Genomic DNA, 11,648 nt, shown 5'->3' on the forward strand with positions numbered 1-11,648 from the left:
TTTATGTCCCAGCCACAAAGAATTACCTGCAGTTCCACCTATCATCCTTTCTTTACCATCCCTGTCTTCCCCAACAACGAACTCAATCCAGCCCTAAATTGTTGTGATCCTCTATCTTTGAAGTGGTCTTACTCAAATAATCTTTACTCAGTAGGAGATAATCTCAGTGCCACTGCTTCAAGGATACCATCCCTGGACCTGCCATCACCCTGTTGGGCTTCATTCTACCATCATGCACACAATTCCATGTCACCTTCTTTTTTGTGACACATTGTCTCGATGTTCAAATCTCTGTGATTCTAGACTCAGTGAGGTCTACTAGTGGGAACTCCAAAGTGGCCAAATGAGTATGCTCTGAAAGATGCTTTTTAGCTAATGATGAACTCGCCAAGGTTTAAAGAGTGGGTCATTATCTGAATACACGTTCCACAGGGCTCTTGGATTAACTCCCCAAAGTTCAAGACCAGCCAAGAAAATACTGATGATACCCTCTTCCTGTGGACTGCAAAAAAGCCTGCAGCTTACGGAGAGTCCTTATTTGTTCAGTTTTCTCCTAAAACCTCAGCTGAATTTGCCCTGCCTTACCTTGTATGTGTGTGTGTGTGTGTATTTAATAGCTATTTATTTTATGTATATGAAGACACTGTCACTGTCTTCAAAAACATCAGAAAAGGGCACCAGATCCCATTACAGATGGTTATGAGCCACCATATGGTTGTTAGGAATTGAACTCAGGACCACTGGAAGAGCAGTCAGTGCTCTTAATCACTGAGCCATCGCTCCAGCCCATGTGTGTGCATTTTTTTTTTTTTTGAGACAGGGTTTTGATATAGAATAAAGGCAGGCCTTGAAATTGCAATTCTCCTGCTTCCCCCTTTCACACTGTGTGATTTTAGGGTGTACTCCACAATCAATTTCTTCCTTTCTTGTATTAAAACTTGTAAAATTCTGTCTTATGTTTTGAATCAGGGTCTAGTTTGCAGCCAAAGCTGATATGGAACCCACTTACATAGCCAGTGGCTGGCCTCCAACTCTTGCCAATTCTCCAGCCTTAGTCACTCTAGAGCTTACCAATTGCTTGGATTACAAGTGTGAACTTCCCTCCCTCCTTTTAAAATGTAGTTTTTTACCTACCAAAGTAATAGAGATAAGATTATGAGATTATTTACTTTTTTTTTTTTTTACACACAAACAGTTTTTGAAGGTAGCTTCATTAACTTTTTATGTCTCTGAAGACTTCCAACAAATTTACTAGATTTTCAATCCGTAACCCCCCCCCCCTAAGTTTTTGCTTTGCTGTGCTGGAAAGGAACCCAGAGCCTCAAGTAACTCTGAGCTGCCTCCCAGCCTTATTCTTCACATTTGCCTTCCCATTCTAAATGACTTGACTTTTATGCTCTCTTCCTTTTAAATGTTAGTTGACCCTAAAAGTGAATTTTGCAGATGGCTTGCTTTTGCTTGGGGTTGGGGGTGGGTAAAAGACCATTCCCTCTGATAATAAAACCTTTAAGCCCATTTCCCCTTAGACAACCAAACAGCATCTCATCTCCATCTTAGGTTCCTTTAGGGCAGGCTGCCCTGCAAGCCCTAATAAATGATTTGGTATCTCAGCAAAGAGATCTCTGTGGGGCTGATATTGATCAGGCCAGCGGGTGTGTTTGCCTGCGATTGTTTGGGAGTGGTGGTGGTGGTGATTAATTGAGTCTCTGCCAGTGTCGTCTAGCTGGCGCCTGGTGCTTTTGGATTTGCTAATTTTCGTTAAGTGTCTCTAGCAGGCTCCGGGTCCCCAGTCTACCCAGGAGAATCCAGCGGCTCCTACTGATCAACAGTCTGTCTGTCTGTCTGGGCTTTATTGATCACAAGGCGGTCGGCGCGGGCGGATGCGCCGGAGGGAGCCAGGGAGCCGGCAGAGAGACGGCCGCCCCTTCTTGACTATGTGCACCCTACTCCTCCTCGGCCACGAGCGGGCGGGCGGGCCCCAATCGTATTGTTAAGTAGTGGTGGTGGTGGGGTAAGTTTGTGTCTCCGGGACTTGGTGGCTGGGGCATGGCCCCTGTCCCTGGTGGTTTCGAGTCCGGCAACTGAAGTATGGCCACTGTCCCTCTGGGGCTGGGTAGCCAGGGCATGGTCTCTGTTCGTGGGGGTTCCGTGTCCTGGCGGCCGGAGGATGGTTTCTGTCCAGGGGAGGCGGGGGTCCGGGTCTTAGAGACATGGGTATGGTCACCATCCCGCGGGGGATTCCGGGGCTAGGCACTACGGCATAGCTACTCTCTCTGGGGGACTCTGGGACATGACCACTGAGAGTGTGGCGTCCCTTGCAGGTTTCAGGTGGGACAAAAGCGAAGCCACGTGCTGGAGGCCNCTGACCAGAGACTGAGCAGTGAGGGTCTGCTCAAACTCCGAACCTATTACGAAGCGGGGGATGGGGGGGCGCTCTGCGACGCATATGAGGCTGTTCGCGCAGGCGTCCGCTAGGGGGAGTGCTGCGGCCGTGTCCACAGTGCTACATGCCGGCGCCAGCGGGAGCCCGGCGGCTTGTCCGCCTTAGCCCGCGTCTGGCCCCGCCCCCCGCTGCTGGGCCCTGGGGCTAGAGGCGTCGGCCAATCGGAGAGTGGAGGCGGGGCATAGGGCGGGGCCGCGCTTGGCCCGCTTTGGGCGCCGGGCGCTATTTACGGCGGGGACTCTGGCTGCCCGGCTGGTGTAGGCGTTGCTCTCTGTGGTTACGTCCTATTCCCGTCCGCTGTTTGTGGCTTGTGCGCGGGGTGGCGGGGCGAGAGGACGACCGCCGAGGAGCGCGCGGGTCCCGGAACGTGTCCTCGGTAGTCTTGGTCCCGGTCAATGCTCCGGCCCCCGCCCGGACACTGACGGCGCCCGGGCTCGTGCTCGGCACGCCCCGGGGGTCGTAGTGCAGCGGCGCCTGGCTCCCGGAGCGACGGGAGCGCGAGGCGTCAATGGATCGCCACTCCAGCTACTTCTTCATCTGGCTGCAGCTGGAGCTCTGTGCCATAGCTGTGCTGCTCACCAAAGGTGAGTGCGGTGGGACTGCGTGCCGAGACTGGGGGTTGGGGGGTCGGCCGTCGGGCTTGGTGAGCCGCGATGAGGTTCCCGCCTTTGCCTTGGTCCGCTCCACGGCCCGGGGCCTGGAGCGTCAAAGGACAGCCAGACCTTGGGGCAGCTGGCCGGTGGTAAACTCCTGAACTTGAGGGAAGGAGATGACCAGACGCCGTAGGGCTCAAGTACCCGGACGGGACTGTCCGGAGAAAACGCAGATCCCAACTGGACCGGCCAGGCATCTCTTTTGGTTGCTACTAAGTTTTTCCGTGTGTTTTTGGATGTCTGAGTTTGTGTCTACAGTGTCCTTAAGTTTGCGGGTGTCTGTTTCTGAGCTGGGGCTTGACTTTAGTGCTTCTGAATTTCTGCACGTGTCTGACTTTCTGAGTGCTAGTGCGTGTGTTTCTTCGCGTGTCTGAATATCTTGGAGTGTGCGTGTCAGTGGACCAATGAGTATGGGAATGTAAGTGCCTGTTGAAGTGTGTCCTCTTGCTTTAGAGAGTTTGTTTGGGAAGAGTAGGCACTGCCACCCATCCCCTTTCCCGCTCCTTATTTTTACAGACGCCGCTGGAAAAAAAGGGGAGAAAACAGCTTTTTCTTTTCCTTTTTTTTTTTTCAGCAGCGCTCACCTTTTAGTGGAAATTCTCTTAACTCCCAATTTCTCCCGTCACCCCGACTAGTTCTCTCCCTTCACTCTGCCTCCTTTCTACAAACCCATCTTTTTAAAAATGGGAACACACTTTTCTCTAATTGCCTTGTAGCAGGCCTGAGGTTTAAGGATAAGCCAGCCCAGCAAGGATGAGGTGCTACAGTATTTATTTATTTTGGAAGGAAGGGTGTAATTAGTCCTAAATAACAGCCCTCGCTGCCTGCAGAGGGGAGCCTCCTGGCCCTATCAAAGGCAGGCAGAATAGGGAGGGACTGGGGCTGACATGAAGTCACAGATACCGAAACTATGTGCCTGATAATGATATAATTAGGGGATCAGAGATTTCTGACTGCTTCGGACTTCAAAAGCTTTATTTAAAAGAAGCCAGCAGCCTCTGCTGTAGCCATTTTGACTAGAGCAGACATTTTTGTTTAATCACTATATACAGTAACTAGAAAGGGGCAAACAGAAGAGCATTGTTCACTGTTTTAAAATACCAGTCCCCTTTTGGCCTTTGCATGCCACAGGAAGAAACCTTATGAAATGACAGAAATTTGTTTTAATACAGTAATACAGAAGTCCATTCTCCTTGAAGAAATGTGGCTCCAATTTTTTTTTTTTTTAAGTCTTAGAACTTTCTCGGTTACCTGTCAAAATTTTATTAAGACTGCTTTAGGTCATTGAAAATGTAGTATTTTAAATAGGCGCTCATAAACACTGAAGCAGCCTTTTACTTGCTTTTAGTTTTCACTTTCTGTACCAAATCTGAGGCCAACAGGCTCAAAGCAGACTTTTAATCTGTTTAATTTCTACTTTAAATTTGTATAGAATTTGTCAGGCCAGGGATATGTAGTCATTATCACCTAAGACTGGTGAACTTTTATGCAAAGAATACACTGAACTTGGAAGGAGGAGGAGAAAACAGAAAGGAATTGCTGTAGACTTAAGGATCTTTCTTGAAGTAGATGAGGCAGGAGAAGGGACCTGGACCTAACAGGGTTAGCAAGGTTTGAACTAGCTGGCTTTTCTTCCAACTGAAGTGTGAGCAGCCTGGGTGAAAACTGAGCACACCATATGGTAGCCTGGAATTTGGACAGATAATTAAATGAGACACCTTACTCAGGCATTCACAGAAAGGAGCAGGAAGAGGAGTGAACTTGGGGGTGGGGGGAAGGTTTGGAAACGCCAAGGCTCTCAGTGTTGAATGTCAGAGTGGAGGTTCCAGTAAGTAGAAAGATGGTCTGATTGGGACCTGCAACGGGAGATGTATGCATGCGTGCTTTTGGTTTACAATAGTGAGCTGTGGCAGCCAACAGTGATGGGCGTTCAGCCTTTTGGGCATCTCGGTTTCTTGTGATAGATAACTCTTAGGTCCATAGCCAAGCCTGAAATCTTGCACTGTGACAAGATGTTAACAGAGCCTTGCAACTCACAGAATCCAGTTTTATAAAAGAAACTTTAATCACTTCCTGGAGAAAAATTTGAGGTTTCCTTAAGGATTTCTCCTTCAACCCACAGGGACTTTCAGTTACAAGTTTGCTCTTTTAGGTCACGTGTTAAATTACATGTAAAGTTGAAGAGGAGGAAGAGGAGGAAGAGGGGAGGAGGAGGAGGAGTTACCCTTGCAGTTTTACATCCCCCACTTTTATGACTTTCCATTTGGGCTGAAAGAAATTGACTTTGGCAAGCAAACCACTAATTGTAAACTGCCTAGTTCCTGTTTTACAATGTTCGGACTAAAAGCCCCTATGCATGAAAGGATCTTTATAGGCAAAGTTTGCCTTTCTAGAGAGAGCCCAGATAGCTGCCAGTTTCATGGTTTGAAAACCTCCTGACCTGTGCAGTTTCTAGATTGTTGTGTCTAGTTAATAACTTTATAAGGTGTCAGCTCAGGCTTGTACAACTTAGCTCGGTCCTTTGGGATGCCAAACAATTCAGTAGTTCTGATCAAATATTTATATAGACAAAACCCTAAAGCCTGACATTTTTATCTTGTATGGTTGTATAGCATAAAAATGAATAAATAACACGATTTTACATTATAACAAAAGGCATTATAATGAAAACAGTTTCCTTTCAAACTACAACATAGTTCATTACTTACAAATCTGTTGTTGGGTTGAGTATATTTCTAACATTAGCTCACTGAAAGTTAAGACACTGCTTGCTTTGGGAGCATTTCTGTCCCTGTGTGCAGTCTTCTTGACTAATCTACAGTAAGTTCCTTTGAGTTTGGGGTTCACTCGATGCTTATGTAGTTTCTTTGTTTTCAGGAGAAATCAGATGCTACTGTGATGCTGCTCACTGTGTGGCAACAGGTTACATGTGTAAGTCTGAGCTTAGTGCCTGCTTCTCCAGACTTCTCGATCCTCAGAACACCAATTCTCCACTCACCCACGGCTGCCTGGACTCACTTGCAAGCACGGCAGACATCTGCCGAGCCAAACAGGCCCAAAACCACTCTGGCCCTGCCATGCCCACTTTAGAATGTTGTCACGAAGACATGTGCAATTATCGAGGACTGCATGACGTCCTCTCTCCTTCCAAGAGCGAAGCCTCAGGTAGGTCTAAGCTGTCCTGACCCAAAGACTGCCTGATCTATAGGCCTGTGACAGCAGCGACTTCGTATGTCTGCTATTGATTTTGTTGTTAATGTAATTAGAGACACCAGAGAGAGATCATGGCTGGATGCAAAGCCTGTCTCTAACTGAGTGGCTTTTATGTCTGCCTGAGCATTAGATGTCTCTGCATAATAGGCTTTGTCTGTTATTTGAACATTTTGAGGACATTAAAAGACCATTACATCCAAGTAATGACAGCCTGTAAACAAATGCATTTGTAAGCATCTTTGGGTATTTTTGTAACATGTAGTTTCTTGGAAGTGGCTGGTAAGTTGCCCTTTAAATGAGCTTTCTATGGAAAATAGCTGTGTGTTCATGCTTGCTTCTAGGAGGTGATCACCTAGTTTGTTTGACCATTTTCTTTGTACTCCTTTAGGACAAGGAAACCGGTATCAGCATGACAGCAGCAGAAACCTCATCACTAAGATGCAGGAGCTGACTTCCTCCAAAGAACTGTGGTTCCGCGCAGCTGTGATAGCGGTTCCCATTGCTGGCGGACTGATCTTGGTGCTGCTCATTATGTTGGCCTTGCGAATGCTTCGAAGTGAGAACAAGAGGCTGCAGGATGAGCGGCAGCAGATGCTGTCCCGTCTGCACTACAGCTTTCACGGACAACATTCCAAGAAGGGGCAGGTTGCAAAGTTGGACTTGGAGTGCATGGTGCCTGTCAGTGGGCAGGAGAACTGCTGTCTGACCTGTGACAAAATGCGGCAAGCAGAGCTCAGTAATGAGAAGATCCTCTCCCTTGTGCACTGGGGCATGTACAGTGGTCATGGAAAGCTGGAATTCATATGACAGTCATGTCTGAACTATAAATGGAACCCTTGAAGGCCTTCTGAGTTCTGCTGACAGGAGCACTTTTATCTGGAGACAACTAACTCGCTTAGTCATCTTGGAGAAACAAAATGACCTCTGAAAAGAGAATCGTGGGTATTTCTTCCGAAGGATTATTTGCACAGATTCTACAGTCAAATGGATTAATTTGCTTTAAAATTATAAAAAGCAAAGAGAGGACTCTGCACACTTTCCCAGGGTTCTTTGCGTCCTAGGGAGCCGCAGCTGACTGAAGTAAAAACACTGTGCTCTCTGTAAGCTCCTACATCTTCATTTATTGTAAAGATTTTCTAAAATATATATATTTTTGTCCGAAAATGTAGTGGTGTCTTTCATGAATTAAAACTTAAGGCCGGTGTGGGGAGGCTGGTGGTGGTGCAGCGCAGTGCTGAGGTGCTTGCTTGTCTGGTGTGCATGAAGCCCTGGCTGTGATTTCTCCAGCACCACAGAAAGCCAAGCAGTCAAAAAACATTTGATTTGGAAGTGTATGAGAGTACATGTTAATTATATGAATGAAAACCCGTTTACTCATACTTCTCAAATGTAGGTTTTGATCTTGTTCATTCTTATACAAACGTATAATTAATTTTCTTTGTGTAATGACCATTGTCCAGTGTCTCCCTTACAGTTGTTTTCCAGAATGGTCCTGGTTTTAGTTTTCATGTAAGAACTTTGCTTGTTTGTGCTAAAAGTTGTGCATGCTAAGTGCACAGTCTCTACCACTAAGCTACTCCCCAAGCTCTAGAAATTCCTCACTCACTTGTGCCAGACCACATAGGACATGAGTGTCTGAAGTTGCCGTGACAAAAGGAATGTTTTATCAGCTTCATCCGCTTTCTCTGCAAGGACTGTGACTATGTCCACCTCCCCCAGCTCAAGAATGTCCTTAGTAAAGATAACTACTGTCTACTGTGACAGTTTATTTTGTCTCCAATCAAATTAAATATTTTGTCTCCAAAACTAGCCAAACTTTGTTAAGCAATGCTCCTGGTCTTTAAACATGATTATCCCTAGAGTATCTGTTTCTAAATATCTTTTTAGTCCTTAAGAAGGCTTTCAGGAGTGATTGTCATTAAATTGACATTTTAATAATGCAACTATTAGGTTTCCTCTTCAAAATGTCCCTTTTCTTAATATAACCAAATAGAATATGACAGAACATGAAGGTAACATTTTGTCTCCTCTACCACTTTCTTTACCTTGTTTATGGGCCTTTCACTCAAATGGATCTTTGTTATGTTAAATATGAGAATTTCTTTTATGTACCTGATTTTTTTTTTTAACTTGAGCCTGTAGCCTGCATATTTGAAGATGAGATTTGCCTGTATCTTTGCATACTTTCACTAGGGTACTAAACATAATTTGAAGTTCCTTGAGAGCAGTGCCACGTGTGTGGACTAATGAGCTGAAGTGACTAGCAGGGAAATGAGCACCTAGATTTTTTTTTTTTCCCTCTCAGGATATGGTCTCACTAGGTATTTGGCTGTCCTGTAAGTCATTGTGGAGACCAGGCTAGCCTCCAACACATAGATTTGGCTGCCCCTGCCTCTGCCTCCCAAATGATGGGATTTAAGGTATATGCTAGTATGCCCAGTTTATATTAGATTATTTCAAGTGTCAATAGATGACAACCCCTAGTAGGTTAGGTTCTGGCTAGAGAAAGCCCAAGGGGCTGAAGGGGTCTGCAGCCCTATAGGTGGAACAACAGTATGAACTAACCAGTACCCCCAGAGCTCGTATCTCTAGCTGCATATGTAGCAGAAGATGGCCTAGTCGGCCATCACTGGGAAGAGAGGCCCCTTGGTATTGCAAACTTTATAAGCTCCAGTACAGGGGAACGCCAGGGCCAAGAAGTGGGAGTGGGTGGGTAGGGGAGCAGGGCAGAGGGAGGGTATAGGGGACTTTTGGGATAACATTTGAAATGTAAATAAAGGAAATATCTAATAAAAAAAAAAAAAAGAGAAAAACATAGGTTAGGTTCTGGAGTGAATTCTTAATAAGCAATAGTACCCTTAGCTTTATAAGGTTGACAGCTTTTTCTGACACACACCTGACAGTTCTTATGGAAAATAATCAGGGGTCATGTGCACCATCCGCCAACCTGGTAGGTCCTCACTCTCCATGCCTGTGGTCTCCAAGTGTCAAAGACTTGAACTTCACTATTCAAACTGTTCTAGATGTTCTAGAGAAGAGACTTGATTGATCAGACTTAGCAGGAGGTAGATTAAGGCTTGATGATTATCTTCTTCGCTCATTGTTCTTTCCTTTGCCGAATGCAAGGTCAGCAGTTTCTCTAATGCTTTGTTGTTATTGTTGTTTTGTTTTGTTTTGTTTCTCAAGGTCTCTTTGTATCCCTGGCTGACCTGGAACATGAATTTGCTCTGTAGACCATACTGGCCTCTACCTTCCAAGTGCTGGGATTAAAAGTGCAATACTGCTGCCCGTCTTCCCCCAGGCTTTTTGATATAAGTCTCAAAGGGAGCCCCAAATCATAGTGATGCTTTAGTCTCTCCAGTGTTGAGAATTCAGTTTGTCACTGCCATGCCTGGCTCAGGTCAATGACTCTTTAAGCCAGAGTTTATCAACCTGTGGGTTCCCTACCCCTTTAGGGGGCACTAATCAGATACCCTGCATATCAGATATTTGTATTATGATTCATAACAGCAATTACAGTTGTGAAGTAGCAATGAAATGATTTTATGCTTGGGGGTCATTACAAAATGAGGAACTGTATTTAAAGAGTCTCAGCATTAGAAAGATTGAGAGCCCTGCTTTAAAAGTGTCCCTCTATATTCTCTAGTGCTGTGGAGGCACATTCTCCTCTATGTGCTCCTTATTTGTGAATTTCAAGTCAGTTTGAATTAGCAACTCAGCAGCTCATTAGAAAAAAACAACGAAGGAAGCCTTGAGTTTTGAAAGGCTGTAACATCTGTGTGCACCACCCCGCAGGAAAGGCTTGGGTCTGCCCAGTGTGAAGGTCTCCTGGAAGCAGAATGCAGGGTCTCCTGTGGTTCTGTGTTTGCCTGGCCTGTTTCCTGCTCTTTCTAGGCACTCACGAGTCTGCTCCAACCTGTCCTGTGGGGTAGGGACTCATAGTCCCTCTGACTTTCCTGGGGATTCAGCTCTAGCTGTCTGAAATGACACCCCTTTTCCTAAGATTAAATCCTGTGTTTAGCTTCATCTTGACCTCTCCACAGCTTGCTCTGTTGATGAATGTAGGTTCTGCATTTTAGCTTACTGGCTTCCCTGTGAGGGCTGAACACTCACAGTAGGAGGCAGAGCTGCCCATCTGCTTTGGTGATCCAAGAGTGGTATGATGATTCCTTCATTAGTTCATTTCTCTATTAGGGGTTTGTGCATATATTTTGAGGAGGCTATGTAAGGCTCTACTACCCAGAACAGCCTTTGTTTAGCAATGACATAGAACACTCTCCCCCAAAGTAATTTTCCTTTCTAAGTGGAAACTTGCTCAAACCAGATGCAAATGGAGCTAAGATTGTCATGATGTTTCTGTATCTATACCCTGTAAGTCTTAGCCCTTTTGGAAAAGATTGATCCGAACCCGATTTTGTCTTTTATGTTCTTTCCTTCTTATTTCAGATGTCTTAGAGGCTTCCTAGAAATTGACTGGTGTGTCTCTAATTTCTGTTGAACTGATTTTATTAAAAACACTGCACCATAGGGGGTTTGACCTTCTAAAATACTAAACATGTCTGCTTTAGAAAATCACAAAGCTCTCCTCTGAAGTGCCCGTAAATCTGGTTTCAATATGGGTTGATTATAGGCTGAAAGCTTGAAGGCAGGGGCATCTAGCATGGCAGATGCAGAACTGCCCTTCTCAGGGCCAGGACAGCTTTTTCCCCTTAGAACGTCTAATTGGTCCTCTTCTGTGCCTCTTAGCCTAAATAACTTTAAACCTCCAGAGCTGTGTGAATTTCAGCAAACTGGAAACAAATTGAGTGTTTCATTTTGTTGCCTGGAGAATGGGAACAATAATACAACTTAAGATAATTACTGTAAAAAAAACTGAGTATCAGGCTCGAGTTTAATCTCTCAGAGGGAGTGGGCAGATGCTGTAATTATTTCTGTTAAGAACTCAAAAGAATAGGTGCACATCTTTACTCTCAGGACTTGGGAAGTAGAGGCAGGAGGATCTCGGTGAGTTTGAGGCCATCCTTGTCTACATAGCAAGTTCCAGGACAGCCAGGGCTACACAGAGATTCCGTCTCAAACAAAACAAAACACCTCAGGAAAAACTTAAACAAACAAACAAACAAAAAAATAAAAACCAACCAATCAAACTAACAACACAAAACAGTTACCTAATACTTGCGAAGCCTTGGGTTCATTCTCTAGGATCAAGAGAAAAAGTTAACGCTGGGCAGATGCAGGCAAATCTGTGACAGTTGAGTTCTAGGTGAGCTAAGGCTACATAATGAGACCTTGTCTCTAAACAACAAAATCAAAAACAACCCCCCCCCCCCCCCCCCCCC

General features: G+C 45.4%; 1 protein-coding gene across 1 annotated transcript; it reads left to right on the top strand.

Annotated features, from left to right (window-relative positions):
* The first annotated feature begins 2,658 nt into the window (after positions 1 to 2,658).
* Positions 2,659 to 7,473, top strand: Bambi (BMP and activin membrane bound inhibitor). Its single transcript, XM_021150208.2, has 3 exons — positions 2,659 to 3,027; positions 5,974 to 6,261; positions 6,698 to 7,473. The coding sequence occupies exons 1-3, from the start codon at positions 2,952 to 2,954 to the stop codon at positions 7,114 to 7,116; spliced, it is 783 nt and encodes a 260-aa protein (XP_021005867.1). The 5' UTR covers positions 2,659 to 2,951; the 3' UTR covers positions 7,117 to 7,473.
* The last annotated feature ends 4,175 nt before the right edge of the window (positions 7,474 to 11,648 follow it).

The sequence above is a fragment of the Mus caroli genome, chromosome 18, assembly GCF_900094665.2.
Source record: "Mus caroli chromosome 18, CAROLI_EIJ_v1.1, whole genome shotgun sequence".
Taxonomy (NCBI): domain Eukaryota; kingdom Metazoa; phylum Chordata; class Mammalia; order Rodentia; family Muridae; genus Mus; species Mus caroli.

Excerpts from the sequence above, each read along its gene's own strand:
- Bambi (XM_021150208.2), top strand. The coding sequence starts at position 2,952 with ATGGATCGCCACTCCAGCTACTTCTTCATCTGGCTGCAGCTGGAGCTC. Across the intron at positions 3,028-5,973 it reads AGCTGTGCTGCTCACCAAAG|GAGAAATCAGATGCTACTGT; the intron begins GTGAGTGCGGTG and ends CTTTGTTTTCAG. Across the intron at positions 6,262-6,697 it reads TTCCAAGAGCGAAGCCTCAG|GACAAGGAAACCGGTATCAG; the intron begins GTAGGTCTAAGC and ends GTACTCCTTTAG.